The sequence below is a fragment of the Leopardus geoffroyi genome, chromosome E1, assembly GCF_018350155.1.
Source record: "Leopardus geoffroyi isolate Oge1 chromosome E1, O.geoffroyi_Oge1_pat1.0, whole genome shotgun sequence".
Taxonomy (NCBI): Eukaryota; Metazoa; Chordata; class Mammalia; order Carnivora; family Felidae; genus Leopardus; species Leopardus geoffroyi.
This window is the reverse complement of record NC_059330.1, coordinates 41,526,394-41,545,542: the sequence shown is the minus strand read 5'-3', so window position 1 is coordinate 41,545,542 and position 19,149 is coordinate 41,526,394. Positions and strand designations below refer to the sequence as shown.

The 19,149-nt window shown below is 48.4% G+C and overlaps 2 protein-coding genes and 1 long non-coding RNA gene across 11 annotated transcripts in view; 1 reads left to right on the top strand and 2 right to left on the bottom strand.

Annotated features, from left to right (window-relative positions):
- The first annotated feature begins 1,275 nt into the window (after nucleotides 1-1,275).
- LOC123603776 lies at nucleotides 1,276-2,844 on the top strand. The gene is made up of 3 exons (XR_006714991.1): nucleotides 1,276-1,386; nucleotides 1,856-1,914; nucleotides 2,649-2,844. It is a non-coding gene; the product is annotated as an uncharacterized LOC123603776 (long non-coding RNA).
- Nucleotides 2,346-10,619, bottom strand: TMEM106A (transmembrane protein 106A). 2 transcript variants are annotated; one of them, XM_045489021.1, is made up of 8 exons: nucleotides 10,066-10,619; nucleotides 9,008-9,234; nucleotides 8,425-8,488; nucleotides 7,234-7,387; nucleotides 6,595-6,735; nucleotides 6,447-6,490; nucleotides 5,880-5,933; nucleotides 2,346-2,830 (listed from the first exon to the last, which is right to left on the bottom strand). In XM_045489021.1, exons 2-8 carry the CDS (start codon nucleotides 9,216-9,218, stop codon nucleotides 2,803-2,805), a joined length of 696 nt encoding a protein of 231 aa, XP_045344977.1. In that variant the 5' UTR covers nucleotides 9,219-9,234; nucleotides 10,066-10,619; the 3' UTR covers nucleotides 2,346-2,802. The 2 variants fall into 2 exon arrangements, with proteins under 2 accessions (XP_045344977.1, XP_045344976.1); XM_045489020.1 differs by lacking the exon at nucleotides 2,346-2,830 and adding an exon at nucleotides 4,019-5,536.
- Nucleotides 10,620-10,950: 331 nt separating this feature from the next.
- The window catches only part of NBR1 (NBR1 autophagy cargo receptor), a 28,517-nt gene continuing 20,318 nt past the window's right edge, over nucleotides 10,951-19,149 (bottom strand). For 4 of the 8 annotated variants that reach the window (XM_045489015.1, XM_045489014.1, XM_045489016.1 and 1 more), the window contains 5 exons: nucleotides 17,785-18,211; nucleotides 16,930-17,024; nucleotides 16,179-16,251; nucleotides 15,361-15,469; nucleotides 10,951-12,464 (listed from right to left, as the gene is read on the bottom strand). In XM_045489015.1, the coding sequence (XP_045344971.1) occupies nucleotides 12,291-12,464; nucleotides 15,361-15,469; nucleotides 16,179-16,251; nucleotides 16,930-17,024; nucleotides 17,785-18,211 (878 nt within the window). In that variant the 3' untranslated portion in view covers nucleotides 10,951-12,290. Of the gene's footprint in view, nucleotides 12,465-15,360; nucleotides 15,496-16,178; nucleotides 16,252-16,929; nucleotides 17,025-17,784; nucleotides 18,212-19,149 lie in introns of all 8 variants that reach the window. The other 4 variants (XM_045489018.1, XM_045489017.1, XR_006714989.1 and 1 more) reach the window with 3 other exon arrangements.

Below are 19,149 nucleotides of genomic sequence, written 5' to 3'. Positions count from 1 at the left end.
ACAGAATACGAAGGAGACTCTGCACCGTCAGCACAGAGCCTGTCGTGGGGCTGAAACTCACAACCCATGAGATCATGACCTGAGCTGAAGTGGGTTACTTAACCGACTGACCCACTGAGCCAGCCACCTAGGCTTTCCGATAAATCTTTTTTTTTTTTTTTAAAGAACTTTATTATTTTTATAATGTTTATTTAGAGAGAGAGAGAGAGAGTGCGGACACATGTGAGTAAGAGCAGGGGAGGAGCAGAGAGAGGAGGAGACAGAGATTCCCAATCAGGCTTTATGCTGCCAGCAGAGAGCCCCATGCAGGGCTGGAACTCAGGAACCATGAGATCATGACCTGAGCTGAAGTCAGACACTTAATGGACTGAGCCATCCAGGTGCCCCATAAATCTTTTTCAACTATACATTTTATGAAATCTAAATATAAAGCAATTAGTTTCGATCAAACTCTAGTGTCCGAATTAAGAGGTACTATTACATATAAAATACATGGTGGGTTTTGCAGACTTAGAACAGAAACAAAGAATATAAGCAATCTCATTAATATTAATATTTTCATGCTGATTACATGTTTTGGACGTACTGGGTTAACTAAAATATATTAAAATTAGCATCACCTATTTCTTACTTTTTTATGTGGTTACTAGAAGTTTAAATTACTTGTGGCATGCATTATATTTCAATTGGACAGTGCTGTTTCAAAGTGTTTGCAAGAAAGTATCCTTTGTTCTCCTGCACTGAAAACTTTTCAGTGCATAGCTCCGGAGCTCGGAGGTGGGTGCTGAGAGGCTGCTGTTTCCTGGGCCAGCGCTTTGCCAGGGGACACAGTCACCAAAGAAATAGTTCTCGGTGTTGTGGTGGGTGAAGGGAGCCTAGCCTCCCAGTCCCTGGAATAGAGACCTTCCGACCACCTGTTTCTCCTTTCCTCCATTGCCTGGCTCTCCACGGTGTCTCTGGCAGATGGGTGATGAATGAGGAGGGAGGAGGATGCCACGAGCTGGGGGGTGGTTTCTTGCCAGGAACTGAAGGAACTCCAACAGGAGGAACGCCAGTCTGAGGAAAAAACCCAGCCACCTCTGGATTCTCAGCAGGAGCAGCAGTGGCCATTGGGGCCTCCACCAGCGCAGCCACAGCCGCAGGGGACCCCAGTCGGAGCACAGCTGCCCCAGCGGCCACAGCCCGCAGAACAGTCCCAGATCCTGCCTCCGCCGCCGCCACAGCCACCACCGTCGCCAAGGCCACAGAACGCCCAAGACTCTCTTACTCAGTGCACCTCCGCGCACATTCTGCAGGATTCCCAAAGGCCAGGTCCCCAGCTTAGCTCAGTGGGAGCCCATCAATTGCCAGGGCAATCCAACTTTAACAAATTCCTTCAAAACCCTGGTGAGATGCCTGGGAAGGGAGGTGGTGAGGAGAGAGTGCCCTATAGTCCAGAATCCACATCTGTCCTCCACTGTGTCAGACTCTCCCCAGTACCTTTGGCCTTTACTTGAGGATCTCTTCCTGTGGGTACCGTTGCATCACTCTGGGGCTGCGAAGGAGGCTGCTGTCTTTTGCAGAGGGTGGTTAAGAAGTTGGACCCCTCCTCCAGGTTGAGGGTGGTCAGAGGGTGGGATCTGAGTTGTAGGCTTAACAGCAGTATAGTGTGCCCTGAGAGGGCTGGAACAGGGAATCCCGGCACAGCCTCCCAGTTGGGAATTTTCTGGGTGGGCTCAGTGGGTGCCTTGCCCTAGGTAAGGGCTGCCACCTGCCCCCGCCCCCCCCGCCAGACACATAGTAAAGGGCCCAGCTCTGCCATGATCCATTTGCAGAAACTGTCAGATGAGTAACTTGTGCTTTGTTTCATCATTAGGTTTCAGGAAATCATTCCAATCTAATCCAGATAAATATACTGAGCACTCACGATTCACGGTGAGACAGCGTGAAAGACAGGTACACTCTGGCTGTGTGTCTGAGAGTGTGTATGTGTGTAAGTGTGGATGGAATCCTAGAGAAGCTTTCTTGGTGGAAGGGGCTGCAATTATTTATATTTTATAAAGTCAATTATATAAAGTCTTGATATGCAATTATATAGTCACTTCTGGATGGTCCATTCCTCCATTTGTTGTGTTCACAAAACTGTCCAAGGAAGGCCTGTTGCTCAACACTAAACATAAATGGAGGGATTGACAATCTATTGTTTTAAGTGCTGATCCGGGCAGAGGCAGCTGGAGCAGGAGGAAGGTAAGACATGAAGCCAGAGGCTGGGAGTCTCAGGATCGCCAGTCCCTCATCTGCCCCATCCAGAAAATGAGAATGATAATACCACTTCCTTAATAGAGGCATCAGGACCACTGAATGTGGCAATTAAAAAAGAAGGCATCAAAAGTGTTTACTTTAGAACCTGGCTCAGTGCAGGCCTTCAAACCCAGGGCGGTCACTCTTGACGAGGACACAAAACAGTACAGGCTTTGGAAAGTAAGTTTCTGACACAGGTGGAAAGGATGAGAGACCCTGATGCTCTAGCCCTTTTAGGATGAGGACTGGGCTGCTCCATTTTACTTTGAATCCTCTGGCCTCAAAGGGCTTGATACAATGTTCAGGAATCAGCAGGCCCAGAAACTGTTAACTAACCTGGTTTGCCTCCTGTCTCTCCCTCTTCCCAGTCAACGAATTACACACAGCAATGGTGATCCAGAGATAGACCCCCACCCCCACTGGCCATCAGCAAAAAAATAACCCAGATGAGGAGCCCCACACTTTCTCATCCCTGGCATCTCCACTCTGAAGGCCCCTCCTGATCCACTCTAGAAGAGGAGGCTAGCTGGGAATAAAATGTGATGGTCTCCTGAAAAGAATCAAGAGATTGGTCAGCTCTGTGAGACTGGGATGAAGGGACAGGGGCATGAGGACCCATGAAGGGGACGGACTGGGTGGGAGAAGAAAGGCAGGAATTTCATGCTTCTGTAGGCAAAGCCATCGGGGGAACTTGGTCTTGGCCCTCCCAAGTCTACATAGCTCCACTGCTAGCCCTTGTTTAGCAAGGATAGGTCTTTGGGGGGGCTTTAGGTTTAGGATGCTAGCGGGAGCCATCACCCCTACCCCCTAGCCAATGCTTACTGAGATACGGTTGGGGAAGGAGGGGTTGCATCACACCACAGCAAGCCTGGGGCAGCATTAGAGGTGTCAGGCAGGGCCCCCCCAGTGCTGGGCCCTTAGTGGGCGCTGAGTGGTTGCATGATGGGAGGCAGGGGTGGAAAAGAGCTCAGAGTAAGGGAGGCTGTAGCCTCAAGCACAGGACACCTGACCTTGGGAAGGGGAGGCGGGGAACTCACCCACAAAACCCCATAGGCCTCTTCCTTCCGTGTGTGGCAGAGGCAGTCAAAAGGCTCCGAAGACCTCAGGCAGCCCTCTTACCACTTCCTGAAGCTGGCACCCGGGACCCCCTAGGCTGCCCCCTTTTCCGCCTTGGACTGGTGAGGGGATGCCTGGAGCCCTTCACTGTAGCCCACACAGCATCGCCTGTGGGTCAGGCTGAAGGAGCCCCTCAGTGCAGTGTTTCCTGAGCGGGAGCAGCTGGGGAGGGGGGAAGGGGACACAGAACAGGAATATTAAAGTAGGGAGGGAGTTGGGGCGCCTGGGTGGCTCAGTCGGTTGAGCGACCCACTTCAGCTCAGGTCATGATCTCACGGTTTGTGAGTTCGAGCCCCGCATCGGGCTCTGTGCTAACAGCTCACAGCCTGGAGCCTGCTTCGGATTCTGTGTCTCACGCTCTCTTTGCCCCTCCCCCACGCATGCTCTGTCTCAGAAATAAACAAACATAGAAAAAATTTTTTTAAAGTAGGGAGGGAGCTTAATAGACAAACAATGAGAGAAAGGCAGAGAGCGAGCTCCTGGGAGCAATCTCTCAGAAGCCAGAAAAGCTGTACATGTTATCAGAGGAGCTCAGGGCCTGGGGAAGAGAGCTTGACGCCCACCCGGACACTAAGAAACAGGCTGGGAGTGTACACCAGCTCCCTGCCCACTTACAGGAGACTTTTTAACACTGTCAAGTACAGTTTATTGAATACAATATAAACCCTACACATTCGGCAACCTACATACAGCAGAAACTCCAGCCTGGCCTTTCTGGACTTCTGTGCTCCTGCCGGCACCTTCTTGACTCCACCCCCCCCCCCCAGCCAACTAGCCAGGTGCTGTGACACTTCCCCCTCTCCAGCCATCCAGCTTCACATTCACTTTCCCCACCACCTAAGTTCATCTCCCTGCCTGAGGAAAACCACAGCCGCCTTTAGGGAGCAATTACCATTCTGGCTCAACTACAAAACAAACCGCCTCCACCTGGAGCCCAGTGGGAAATTGGGTTATCTGGGACTTAGCTTCATCTGAGCGACAGCAAAGAGGCGAGGTCAAGACCAGTCCCTACTGATATCCAGCTCCATACTGTCAATTCCTGAAGGAAAGCAGAGGACTCTGGGTGCGCAGGACGGGACCTGGTACTAAGCCAGGGATGCTGCACAACCCAGCAGCTTGCGGAATCTTGAGAATCGCGATAGCTTCACCTCTGCAGGCTTTCATGGGAGAGCAGCCAGGACCACCATTTGACCTACCCGTGTCCCCACATGGACTCAGGATTGTCGCCTCACCACCAGCCAGAAACTTTCCTTCAATAAACAACTTATCAGATGATTCTGGTTTCATCTCCATTTTTCTTAGTTAGGCAGAGGGGGTGCCTCCTTCTCCTCCCCTACTACTTTGGCTCCGGCTGTGGCGAGAATAATAAAACTATTTTGTGGCAGGAAGAGCTTTAGCCAGAGAATGGCTCTGTCTTCCTAGGAACAGGAACAGTCTTTAACCAGGGAGGATGCAGGGTCAAAGGGCCTTAGCCAATCTTGCTGTGAGGGGACAAGTTACCAGGAGAGAAGCAGACCATCACCATCACTTTGTCACATGACCAAAGCAGGGAGGCATGAGACAGCACGGATGTCCCTCAAGTCCCAATCCCATCCCTGGGTGGAGAACTTGAAAAAAGATCCATGTTTTAAGACCCAGATAAAATTAAAGCTTTCCTCATTCAGGCAGGAGGAAGGCCAGCCCTAGAGAAGTTGGGCAACCAAGGTGCTCAGCACTGAAAGGGCAGGTGCCACTCAAGGGATGCTACAGCAGCTCTGAAGAACATCAGGTCAGACTTTCCTCAAGACAGACCAAGGGGAAAACCCCTAGAAGAACCAAACTTCTTTTTTTGTGGACATCAGGGGATGCGTGTGCGCACGTCTGTAAAGTTAACTTCCACAGAGAGCTTCCTGTGCTGAGGGGGTATGTGTGGCGGGGGAGGTATAAGAAAGCAGGGCTTTTCCTTTGGCAAAGTCACTTAGGCACTGGGAGATCCAGCCCAGGCTGGCAGCGGCCTGGAGTTTGGGGGCAGCAGACAGGTCACGTCGGTTGAGGGACCAGCAAGTGGGGCACTGACGCGTTTCCCCGGCAGTCCACATATTCATAGCTCTGGAAGACTAGCTGCTCTGAATGGCTCAGGCAGGAACAGGTCAGGGTGCCCCTAGAGAGGAAGTAGGCTTTGTGGCTGTGTCTGGGAGGAAGAAAGCTCTGGACCTACTCTGCTGTCTCGGGAGGTGAGGATCCCTCAGACACCCCACCCTCTTCCTTCTGTTCCCCACTCTGCCAAGGCACCTGGGATAGTTGTCCCACCTGTAGTCCAGATAGTCCTGTGGCTTCACATCAATGGCTTATAAGCAAGGTGGGATATAGGGAAGGGGCTATTCCCATGAGCCAACAAAGATCCAGGGAGTTAGCTTTGGATGACTCCTCCCACAAGGTGGAGCAGAGGGGAGACTGGAGTCAGAAGTAGGAGAGGGGACACCAGGGCTCCAAGCCCTACTTACTGGATGTGCAAAAGTACATGGTGGACTTTGATTTTCATCCAGGAACAGATTTTGCTGAGAGAGAAAGAACATGGGACATTTTACACTGAGCAGCCTGTCGGCTCAGAGGAGACCTGCAGGTCCCAGTATCCTTGCTTCCTGGGCTCTTTTCCATCAGGGGTCCCAAATGCCACTCCCACTCTTTCTCCCTCCCTCGGCCTAAGGTGAGAATGTCACCCTTGCTGCAATATCATTCCCCCAGGCCCCACAGGCCTGGCCCAGGTATGTGCTAGCCCCTCCACCAACAGAAAACAAAGACATTCATCTTCCTCAGCGATTCAGGTGGAAAAGCTCAAGGTCACATATTGTAAGAATTAACCAAATTCTGGCCTGTTTTCATTCCAACCTAGGTCTAAACAGGCAGAGGCTGGGGACCCTGAGCCCCCTCACATTGCAGTCTTGGTCATGAGAGTGAAGGCCAAGTGCTGGCTGCAGGGTTTGCTAAGCCATCAGGAAATCTGGTAGGGATGAAAACTGGGTTTCCAACCAGGAAAGAGGCTAAGGGAGAAGAGATCAAGGGATACTTACTAGGTGTTTTCATCCCCTATCTTGTTGGCCACTGCATAAAACATCTGTCAACCAAATGGGCATAGGGTAAGCCCCAATCCCAGCTGCCCCTTCCCACCACCAGTGTCCATACACCTGTGGGCAGGGCTGTCCAAGGGGAGGGAGTCACCTGTTCACTGGCCAAAGGGCCGATGTGTAGGAGGAGGCTGTTGGAGACCTGCCCCACCACGAGGGACAGGTGCAGAACCTCGATGGTCAGCTGGGTCACGGTGATGGGGTAGTAGTTACTATTGGAGATGTTTAAGATATTCTGAGGAGAAAGAGAAGGAAAAGGGAAGTGAGAGGGTGACCATCCTTAGAAAGGAGATGTCAAATAGCTTCCCAAACCGCCAGGCCTGGCTGAGCTTCACTCCCACCACATGCCAGGAGCCCCTTGGAAGAGCTCTTACTGGCAAAGGGTCACTGGAAGACATTAAGCTGGCACAGGATCCAGTCTCACCCTGCGAGGCTTTTCTCTTCAGTTTTGCCGCCCCGCCCCCCAGGAGTCTCAGGCATGTCCCCTGGCTGCACCCTGTGTTTTTTTCCTCTGGTCCCGATTCTGACCCCTCACTGTGTACAGTCCCAATCCTACACAATCTATTATGGGGCTCATGGTTGCCCCTGCTTCTCCCCAGCCCTCCACACCCCCTGGGTGCCATAAAATTCCTGTCAACCTGTGCCCAGGATTGTAACCCCAGATAAGGGCTATAGAGAAGAGCTGCCGGCAAGGCGGGGTTGAACCCAGGGGTGCAGGCATCCACCCACCCACCGTTATGTTGAGGTTGATATCAGTCACATCAAAGGCCACTGTGGAGGAGTTGAGGCCTGCAGGCTGCACGGAGATGGGCCGGGGAAACAGGAAAAAGATGATGAGGGAGGAAGTCATAAGGCAGGTGAGCACTGCCAGGAACACGAAGAGCTTCCTGTGGGAAGGCAGGATGCGGGAAAGAGGAGTGGAGTGGTCTGAACACCAAGGAAACTTGAGCAGGGAGCTGTTCAGACACTCCTCTCCATATACAAGGCTCTCCCCTGCACTAGCCCCCTCATAACCGTAAATTTACCCCCCACCCAGATGTGGAGGACCAGCCCAGGTTCAGATATGCCCCAAAGTGAGTCAGAGCACAGGATTGGGAGGCAAGTGACCTGACTTCCACTCCCAGTTCTCTGTACCCACTGGCCCAGTAACTCTAAGCAAGCTACTTAACCTCCCAAAGCCTTAGTTTCCTTGTCTGTAAAATGGAGAGAAGTGTACCTACCTCACAGAATTTGTTAATGCAAGGTCCTGACACTTAACAAAACTCAACAAATGCTAGCTATCATCACTGGAAGAAACATCCACATGGATGTGAATCTGAATATGAACATTCAGAACAGGATATCATCTGTCCATCTGATTCAAAATTGAGATATGCATTAAAGAGACAGCACCTTATTATATCTTATGAGGGGCACTGCTAGATTCAGATTCTGGTACAGTGGTTGGGGAGGGCAGGGTGGAGGCTCCCAGACTGAAGCTGAGGAACTTGGGAAGAGGTTGCAGGGACTCCTGCCAAATAGACCCAGATGACAAACAGGGTTATAACACCCCCAGTGAAACTCAGGGCCGCCTGTGAGGTTCTGAAGCATCTCAGAACAGGGAGCAGCTAGTTTTCCATCTCAGCCAGGAAGAGACCAAGCAGCTCTGAACTGCCACAGCAAGGGAGGCTCTTAGGAAAAATAATTTCCCCAAATTGCAGCCAGGGCCACTCCTTTCAGGGCCACCCTCAGGTGGCATCTGCTATGCCTGTCTTCTTAAACCAGGAAAATCTCTGGAAATGCAGCTAGTACGTATGAACCCAGTGAGGCTTTCTTGGGGAGAACCAATGGAGAAAAATCGCAGGGGGAGACAGAATGGGGGAGACAAAGAGAACAGCCCCCAGGGGTGACGTCCTGTGGAACTGAGGGGAGAAGAGGGGCTTACGTGTGCCTGGGCTTCAGCCTCTGGTCCCCATAGGGGATGAGCGCCACTAGCTGCTTCTCTAGCTCTGTAGAGAGAAAGAAGAGAGAGGGCCAGGAAGTATTCGTGACAAATGTTTCCTGTGCTTGCCTCCCAGATGCACCCCTACACCCCACAGAGTAGGGTCAGAAGCATGCCACCTCTGCCCCACAGAACTGGGAACACAGGGCAGGGAGGGCAGCTCAGAATAGAAGCGAGCTTTTCATTAGCAGGCGTGAATTTCTGTAAGACACCAGCAGATGAGAAAAGCCTAGCTTCTTTGGAGAGGTCATTTGTTAACTTCCTGAGTCCTAAGGCACAGTGTTGCTCAGGGAGTGGGGAGGCCAGAGACCCCTGGGCTGGGGAGAACAACCAGGTCAGGACGGGTGGGGGTGTCTCTGCAGTGAGCCCAGGGAGAGTTAGCTCCTTGCTGGCCCAGCTGCAACTGGGGGACCAAGAGCTGGGAGACCCAACCCCATTCAAGGAGGCTCAGGGGGGCCTGCCCAGCTGGCTGCTAAGAGCTTTTTTTCTGGATTCCAGGCGATTTCCGAAGCCTCGGGCCACTCACCTCTTGGGATCTCCCCACTGCCCTGGCAGGTGGGACAAGTCACAAAGCTGGCACCGGCAGTTCCTTCACGAGGCATGCAGGAACAGAAAGACTTGCTGCTTCGGATGCTGGAGTAGCAGGCAGCTTTGTTGCCAATGGCTGGGCTGGGGGGCAGGATCGATTTGTTCTCATCCTCCCGAGAACCCAACTGGGAGAATGTCTCACCCATCATTCAGGGGGAGTTTTCACTAATAAGAAAAGAACAGAATTCACTGCTAAGCTTGTTAGCACGGACACTGGATGTAACTCTGGTTTTGGGTTCTCAGGATTGGCAAGGACTGCCATCACAATGTCAGCAAGCTCCAGCCCAAGGAAACTAGGAGATGGAAAACTGAGCAGTTACATGGGACTCTCCCATCAGAAATCGCAGTGTGTTTCCTTTCATTACTGCAGGGGAGCTCAATCTGCCTGCAAGAGGGACGAGAAAAGCAGAAGTTATTTCACTAGAAGAGATTTCCAGAAGTGAATGGCAGAGCACTTATTGTTTTTCTGGGAAAGTTGCTGAGCTGTCATTCTCTTCAAGAGAAGGAAGTGGACAGGGCTGGGGGTGGGGGTGTGGTGGAGGGAGGCAGCAGTCCAGAGTCCCTTCACCCTCTGCAACAAGAGGACTTTCAAGAGTTGTCTAGAACACCCGGGAAGAAATGCCTGAGATCTCCCAGCCTGGGCGTGGAAGGAAAGCTTCCATTCCTGAGCCGTGGCAGGTGCTGGCTTAATAGGAAGGCAGGGATTCTCTGAAATAAGAGAAAGAAGGTTAGACTGGTCACAGGTGCGCTAAGAACCTTAAAATAGCCTGGAAGGGAACAGAAACCTCTTCCTCACTGCTTTCTGTGAGACAGGAAAGAATGCCAGGGGAAGAGTGGGAGCATTGGTCCGGGCTGATAGTGAAGGATACTTCACTAAGGAATGGTACAGGCTAATAATCCAGATTCTTCTCCAAAGGCTCAGGAGTGGTGTCAGAATGAGTGGGCAAGGTGAGCTGCATACAGACCTTACTGGGCTAAAAATCAAGAGAGCCTCACCTGGTTCAGGTCTGGCATCCAGGGCTCCTGTCAGCCAAGAGTGAGATTTCTGGAATGGTCTTTGGAGAGAAGGGCTTGTAGGGTAGGGTGACCAGAGAGGCCACGGCTGGGGCTGGCCAGGCTAGTGGCCCCCTTCAGCAGAGGCCTGGGGGAGCGAACAGCCCACGTTGGAGGGAGGACGGAGCAGCGACACCGGCCTCCTCAGAGGGCTAAGCCGCTTCCTGCCCTATTCCGGGGCTCAGCCAGGAGCCCGAGCTGGGGAGCGCAGAAGCTGGGACTTCATTGAAGGAGAATTTCAACGGCCAGACACCGAGGCCGTTAGTCGAGCCTGTTACCCGCGAGTGCCTGCGTGAGGCTAGGAGACACACAAGGTTCCTCGACCCTTGCCTCCCAAAGGGATAGAAAGGAAGGAAGGTCTAGGAGCGCCTTACCCCACCCCCGGACGTCAGCAACCGATGCAAGCAGAATCGAAAGTGCGGGAGCCCAGGGGCTAACCCCAGGCTTTGACTCCGTGCTTGGGGAGGCTCCGCCCCAGATCCTCCAGGCCCGCCCCACCCCGCAGGGGCCCGCCCCCTCCCTACTCAGCTGCCAGAGAAGCGCTCAGCTCTTCAAAGATCGCCCCGCATCTCGGACGCTGCTTTCTCAAGTACCAGTCAGTCCAGGTAGGCCTTTCAAAGAACGTTTATTCCACCATTTTTTAAGCGGTTATGTACAACTGGACGGACGACTGGACCCCAAGGTCCTCCTGGACCCCTACAGTATGACTCAGGAGGTCAGAACAGGTCTCGCCCGATATCAACCCAATTAATTACACGCACCCTGCAGCTCAGCCTCTACCCAGAAGCCCAGATAAAAACGTTTTAAATAATGAACAGCCTGGTTGGCTTGCAGTCTGAATTTTGGTTTATTTAATAGGTCAAGAATTATACTGTAAATAAACATCGTGATGGCTAATGATTAATTAACATTACCATTCATTATAAATACCAACCAGGTTAAATAATACTAGTTTACTACCCTTCCTCCTCCTGGATGAGGGTCTTTTTCTGGAAGTCATTTTCATGAATACTAGCTTTTAGTGTTTTCTGTTACCTTTTTTTTTCACCGATTGTACCAAAGACTCCTTTCTGTAAACAGAATGAGGACCTGGGCCGCAGGCAGCAAGCTTTTTCATTCATTTTGAGGTTAAACCAAAACTTTTTCAGAATTTGCCCCCATCCAAGTTTTGCAAAACAGCCGCCCCGTTCTAGATACTTTTGAGCAGATTTCAAACATTCAGGAAGTCGTCAGGATCTCTAATGCCTCACACACACATTTGCCCGCCCCTGAACTAACTTTACAGATTAATGTAGGGCCCTGCCTTTCATGTTTCTATCTCCCCTCACTTGACTGTAAATAACATCTGCCTTGACATTAAGAAAAAAGGTAACCGTTACATTTATTTTCCCTTTAATAGAAGTTTTCTCTTCCCTTATAGGATTAGCAAAATATTCCACACTACCTACTTAAATTTGTTCCCTTAAATAAAGAAAAATGTATGCAAAATTACTACAGTAAACACTGCTCGACAGGTGCTGGTGGGTTAATGAGCACATTCCCTCCTCCTTTCACTGAAGTGCAGAGACCCTGAAGGTGGATCATCTTGAATGTACCAGTGGGGTCTTTAGACAACAGCGGTCCATTACTCAGTGTTGCAAGGGAAAGGACTTTGTCCTGGAGAAAGGAAGAGTAACAACATTCCTTTGGGGCTCTGGGTGTCATTTCAATCCCGTACAGCTATGAGGCTTGGGGTAGGCTAGAAAAATTGTTAAGAGTTCTTGAAAACAACTTCCAAGGTTAATTTCTTTTAAAAACTGCCAACAGATATCCCCATAGAAACATCCACATTTAACCAAAAAAAATACTCAACCTCATTACAAGCAGAAAGAAAAACGGTTCTATAGAAAGTTCAAGTTATACTCTTCAATGCACTAAAATGGAGAGAGGAGCTTTATCCAACTCAACTGAAAAACCGTTTTCCTACAACTCAATGTCTCTGTTTAAGTCCTGGTCTTTCATTTGCTCCAAAAAATACTGTAATGCAGGTGCTGTCTTGATAACTCAATAATGGGCTCTATATAGATTCATCGGATTAAAAAATAAGCAAGGGCTTCTCCCCCATGCCCCAAGGACAGAATAAAGATCATCTCTGAGCAGCAGGCAGTTATTTAATACAGGGTCACTCCTCAGTAGCGGTGGCTGTACCAGTCATTGTTGTTGACCTGAAGCAGTTCTGTCACAACCTGCAGGATGTTGTAATTGTGTTTCTTCAGCAGCCTTAGGTTCAGCTGCCTGTCACAGAATCCCATTTCAAAGAGATGGGCCATCAGGGCTGCTGTCTGATCTTCAGAAACTATTGGCTGTGTAGAGTCAAGAAAAGCAGAACATTTTCTGTATCATTTATGGGTCTTGTAAATTGTTATTATCTTGTAAATCATACGAATCTTTCCAGATTTGTTTAAAATACTAGGAAATTCAATGCAAGGGTATGGTGTTCCTGTCCACCTGACACTAATGGACCTTCTGAGGGAGGACTGGGAATGCCCTGCTCTAGATTCAGTATATTTGTACCCGAAACCAGGCAACTAATGAACTGTCCTCAGAACCAGGAGGAGGATGCTTCGGAGGGGGCTTCCCGAAGGAAGCATCCTTTGACCTGATGAAGCAAGAGATGCAAACACTGGAAACACTGTGAAGATAAAAGGTAACTGTGGTGATGGGGCAAGTATAAGCAGGAGCCAAGACCGCTATTGGAAGAGGGTTTGGTCAGAAATACAAAGGAGAGGGGCGCCTGGGTGGCGCAGTCGGTTGGGCGTCCGACTTCAGCCAGGTCACGATCTCGCGGTCCGTGAGTTTGAGCCCCGCGTCGGGCTCTGGGCTGATGGCTCAGAGCCTGGAGCCTGTTTCCAATTCTGTGTCTCCCTCTCTCTCTGCCCCTCCCCCGTTCATGTTCTGTCTCTCTCTGTCCCAAAAATAGATAAACGTTGAAAAAAAAAATTAAAAAAAAAAAAAAAGAAAAAAAAGAAAAAAGAAATACAAAGGAGCTGAACAAAAAACTGCTTGGGAAATTACATCTTGGGTGACTTTCTTGGCATTTTTCTCCTTTTTCTTTTTAAAGAACAGAAGCAATCCAGAAGAGAGGAAACTAATATTCATTTACCTCTCCCTCTTAGGTCAAGCTCTATGGTGGACACATAACCTTCTTAAATCTTAACACTTCGGATCACTCTCTTATCATTTACTTACCATCTGTGTTGACTACCAATTAATTCTATTATGTATGAAAATGGAGATATAAAATACCTATTTTGCAGGGTTGCTGAGAGGATTAAGAAGAGAGTGTATAAGCATGTTGAGCACAGTCTCTGGCATTTCTCTCTACACCTAACTCAACTGTTCCCTTCCTTCTCTTTTATTTCAAAATAAATTATCCAACCTCCTCTCAGGTTAATCCTTCCACAGGTACTTTGCTTGCTATCTCATTACCTCTCACCATCTCTGAAATCTCTATGAATTATCCTCTCTCATCTTTTCATTATTATTTTGTCTTTAGAGAAAAAGTGTGCACGGAGGAGAAGAGGGAGCAAGAGAAAATCCCAAGCAGGCTCCACACTCAGCAAGGAGCCCGACGTGGGGCTCGATTCCATGACCCTGGAATCATGACCTGAGCCGAAATCAAGAGCCAGACATCCAACTGAGTGAGCCAGCCAGGTGCCTCTTATCCTCTCATCTTGACTGTTAACCGCCTTTACTACTGGCTCACTCAACTGTAGAAACCTCTCCCTCTGCCTTATGCATCCTTGCTTTCGCTCTTTCCCCCTTTGTGGTCCAGCTACTTGAAAATGAGGTGTACTTGCACTCTCCAAGTCCTCTCCACTCCCTCCCTGTTCTCTGCAGCATTGACCACGAGGTCCTCATTAAAGCTCCCTTCCCCGAGGCCCAGCACAGACTCTCATTTTCCTCCTAGTTCTCTGTCTTCTTTGCAGGGCCCTCCTTTCCAGGATCCTTAAAGGCTGCTTTCTGCTTTACACCCCCTTTTCCTGGAAACTCTCACCCAATCATATGGCTTCTGTTATAACCTGTACGAATAACTTTACCTCCAGGCCAAATCTCTCCTCTGTGAGCCACATGCACGGGCCCAACTGCACTCTGGGTAACTTTACCTGGACATGCCTCAAATTCCATACCTTCCAAAATGTACCTAATTTTCTTCTTCCCCTGCCCAAATATATCCTTATTCCTGCACATCCTAATGAATGGTCCTATTGATTGCCTGAAGCCAGAAACATGGGATTCCTCTTTGACTTCTTTCTAGCCTTTTAATCATGGTCTCCAAGTTCTGCTATTTCTTTTACCCCTTTTCCATCTCAAATGGATTTTTTTTTAAGTTTATTCATTTATTTTGACAGAGAGTGTGAGCAAGGGAGGAATGGGGGGGGGGGGCGGAGAATCCCAAGCAGGTTCTGCGCTGTCAGCTTGCAGCCCTATTCCGGGGATCAATCTTACAGACCATGAGATCATGACCTGAGCTGAAATCAAGTTGGACATTTAACCAACTGAGCCACCCAGAAGACCCTCAAATCGATTTCTTTAGGTCTCCCCCAACCTCCACACTATACTGGAGTTCTCTCACTAGGTACAAATCTGATGTTAATTACTTCCCTAAAACCCATTCACTGGCTCCTCCCATTAGCCTTAAAGTAACACCCAAACCACTTAACAGAGCACCCCACCTACATAAGTTGGTCTCTTCTTACTCTTCCCAGACCAAATTCACAATTCAGAGTCACATTTACAAGTCTTCTTACTGGCTAGGCTCTGTCTGCAATGCTCTTTCTATTCTTCTTTCCTGGCAAATACTTATTTTGTCCTTAAGGACTCAATTCAGGCACCATCTACCAGGAAGCCTTCTCTGGCCCCATGCAAGGGCCCACAGCAGGCCGAGATGTCCCACCCGAGAACATGGGCATAGGATCTTACACTGCACTGCAGAAGTCTGTGTACCTTGCTTGTTTTCCTGTCTTTGGGCAGGGACTGGTGTCTTTTTCACCTTGTAGTGCTGGTACTTGGAAGAGCTCCCCACACGATAGGTCCTCAAGAAACACTAGACCTTTTCCCTTTCATCCCTTAAGTAACTTGGCTAAAGTCATATAGCTAGAAAGTGGTAGAATGCTATACTACTCTCCAACTCAGACAGGCAGCATCATTTTCACTGGGGACTTGGCTTTGCTACAGGAAAATAAAACATACACTGACCTGGGCAGTGACTGGTGGCCCAGCAAACAAGGCCTTGTATGCAGAAGCAGCAACAGACAAAGCCCCCTTCACCAATCCTCCAGCAATGCTGCTCCCATGGTGGTGGTGTCTGGAGAGGAAAACCAAATGATCTCCCTAAAAAATCACAAACTATTATCTTCCTACAAGATAATCTGGGTTCTAATCCTTGAAAGAAAATGGATTTCCTTGAGAAAAAAAGTCAGATGTAAAAAGAGGATGTGATCACCCTCCTATTAGTTTTATACCTACAAAATCTTGGTTTGATGTAGTAGAGCCTAGTTCTACTGCTGCAAGATAAGGCTGTGCAGAAAATGCACCCTTCTGGTTAGTATACCAGCTTTCTGTCTCAGCTGAAAATTACATGGTCAAGAGCACAGAAGAGTATTGGCAGTCTGTCTGCACAATTACCATCTCAGAGGGAACACCTCCAAAGGCAATGTGCTTTTCTGGGTACTGTAGGGAGGAGCCCAGCTTGCCATTGCTCTGAGCCGATTGGGAGCAGAGAGGCAGGTAGGTCTAAGAAACTGTTACTAAGATGCATAGTGGGCTTGATTTTTCTGCCTTCTCCTCTGGTACTAAGGATGAGTTGAACTTGAGGGTACTGGTCTGAAATGTGAACACTCTGAAATGTTTTAGCCCTCTGTTCAATGTTGCTCACAAGCTTCAGGAGACATAAGGAGTGACGGCTTTCCTCTGCTTCCTGGAGGTGGCACATGCTGTGAGAGGCTTGTTTAAGCAGAAGCAATACTAAGATATCCACCTGCTTCTGAAGAAGAGGCTGCACAAGGTCCAGTTACCTTGAGTGGTCATAGCTCTTCTGTCTGCTGTTTACAATTCCTGATGAGCCTCTGGGCTCTAAAAGCAAAAGAGCTATTGGTTAGATGTAGCGTCCACAAGTGCCTAGTGTTTCTTAACTCATAGTGAAGCTATTTTTGAGAGGCAGGCAGCAATCTGATCACAGCATTTATTTTTTTATTTACTTATTTATTTTTTAACTATTTGGGAAATTTTGCAGGTGGTTTTAAGTGATAACAGGGAACTGTCCAGAATGTAATACAAGGTGATTGTTTATTGAATCAGAAAAATTCTATAATCCTATCACGTCCATTTATTACTTTTTCAGTTCCTTAAGTTTCGTTTTTTTGAGGTGGAGTGGGATGTGACTTTGAAGGTCTACTAGCAACTTCAAGATGCTATTCTCCTTATTTTGGAGACAAGAAAACAGCCTCGCAGGTGGTATGAGCGTGCTGACCTGCTGCAAGGTCACACAGTGAGGAAAGGTGGAGCTGGGCCTGGAATCTAGACTGGTCTAGTTCCACAGCCTGTGTTCTTCCCACTGCAGCACAATGCCCACCTCTGTAAGGTCTCACTTCATAAATGTTAAGAATATTTACTAGAGAATAGAAAACAGTATGAGGGAGGGGCACAGAGAGAAAGAAAGGGCAAGTTTCCAAATAATGCCAAGAGTCATGGAGACAGTGCCCCTTTATACCTGGTTTCATTAGAAAGGAGCACAGAAAAGTATATAAAGCTTAGGCTGGTCATTACCTCCTCTGATCTGATCAGGGACTGAAGAAGCTTCTGGTATGGTGACTGGTAAATCCACTCCTGGAGAACCATCATGCTGTGCACAAGAAGGGCTCCTTTCAGAAAGACACAATATTGAAAGTCAGTTGAAAAGGCACCTATGGGAACGGTGGAAACAGTAAACATGGCATAGAAGTGACTGATTCTCTACAGAGGCTTCACATTTCTGATCCAGATCTCATGTCTGAATTTAGGGATCAGGTAGAAAGGGCTCATTCTACTTCTGGTTTTCCTCTTTAGCCATAGTCAAGCTAGAAAGACCAGCTTCAGTCAGGTCACTCCCCCCTACATCAATTGGTACTGATAGGGGGAAATGTCTAGCTCCCTGAGAGAGTGGTTTAAATTACAGTCAAGGCTCCACCATCTTCCATTACTATGACAGAGCAAGGACACAGATAGATCAGTAAATAATTAAAAATAATTGTTTTCTGATTTTGGAGTGTATTTTTTCCATAAGAGATTAAGCTTTCTACTACTTTGTTTGGGTTAACATGAAAATAAGTTTTGAGTGCCTTTACCCATGAGTCAACAGAACGGCGAAGAAGATCCAGGGATGTTTGTGTTTAAAAACTGGCTCTCAACGACCAAAACATAAATAGACTGTACTCCGATAATTACGATGAACTAAAACAAGCGTTTCTTTAAATCCAGAATCCACAAATTCTGGGAAATACAACTTTTATTCATCTAAATTCAGACTTTTATGGGAAATAGTCTTTTCCCATGCTGACAAAAAAATAGGTTTTGAGATCGAGTCCCTTCCTCTCTACTCTGCCTGTGAAGAACAGCCCAGCTGAGGGGGGGTGTGGATGGTACCTGGGCAGCTGTGGTGGAGGCCCCACCACCTCTGGGGTTAGGGGCACGGTGTCCAGAGTCTGTGAGGTCATGAGGATGTCGTTGATGCTCTGTCCCTGCGGCTGGTTCTCCCCTCCAGCGACTCTCTCCCCAGCCTCAACCCCAGGTTCACCTTCAGCCCCGCGCTCTAGGCCTGGCTGTGAGAGTGCAGAGCTGTACATGGAGTCCCCCAGGGGGCGGCTGGTGTCAAAGCACTCAGGCAGGATGATGATGTAATCCTCTGAAGAAGTAGAGGACTGACTCTGAACTTCATCTTTGAGCTCATCATCCTCTTCCTCCTCCTCCTCCTCCTCTTCCACTTCCTCCTCCACAACAGCTTCTTCAGCGATATGGACAACCTCCTCCTGCTCAACTCCAAGTGGTCCCTCTTCAGGGGAGGGAAATTTCACTAAAGGATGAAAGCAATCAATTTTCAGCTACAGCTAAAAGCAGCCTCTGGTGCTGTCCTTCCCTGATAAAGTCTTTTGTGGGTCATGAGCTACAGTCGTGAAAGCCAGAGGATGGGGACGAACCGGAGGGAAGGGCTGCTGCTAGAACCTCAGTTATGGCCACATTCTAAGTCTGAAGCCTGTACAAAGCCAGGAAGAACTGAAGCTTATAACAACAAGGTATGTAGAAACACCAAAGCTTCCGAGAAGCACCATGAATTTTAGAAACATATCAAAACTGATATACTCGCTAACAGTGCTAGAACAATAGCAAATGGTAGGTGGTGAGTGCTGCCGGACTGTATGTCTACTTTCCTCCTTTTCTTTGCAAAGTAATGGGTAGTCATGGTAGAAAATTGGCAAAACATGGATGAGGGGAAAAAAAGACACCTATAATCCTATCAGAGATAACTACTGTGAACCTTTTGGTGTAAGTCCTTTCAGATGTTTTTGTTATGCATTCATATATAAGTGTATGTGGGTGAAATAAGTGTGTTACATATTTTATTTCCATTTATTTAGTTTCAGCTTTTATTTTACTTTTATTAGTTAGCTTACAGTGTAATATTGGCTTCAGGAGTAGAATTTAGTGAATCATCACTTACATATAACACCCAATGCTCAACACAACATGTGCCCTCAATACCCATCACCTACTTACCACATCCCCCCGCCCACCTCCGTGTGTGTGTGTGTGTGTGTGTGTGTGTGTGCATGCGCACTTGCGCGCCTGTGTGTATTTTAAACAAAAGTGAGACAAAAAATATTTAAAGGTATAGGTTAAATTTCATTATAACAAACAAGAGATTTTCCCACATTATTTTGATGCACTAGAATTTGAATTTTTGGATAGTTCTTGAAATACACAGTATGGGCTCTACATATCTGATCTAGAAGT

Bases quoted from the DNA above. Each gene is read 5' to 3' on its own strand.
- TMEM106A (XM_045489020.1), bottom strand. From the start codon at position 9,218: ATGATGGGTGAGACATTCTCCCAGTTGGGTTCTCGGGAGGATGAGAAC. The intron at 6,491-6,594 runs GTGACTCCCTCC...TTTGGTTGACAG, and splicing joins GCCCTTTGGCCAGTGAACAG to ATGTTTTATGCAGTGGCCAA. The intron at 5,934-6,446 runs GTAAGTATCCCT...TTTCTCTCTCAG, and splicing joins ATAGGGGATGAAAACACCTA to CAAAATCTGTTCCTGGATGA.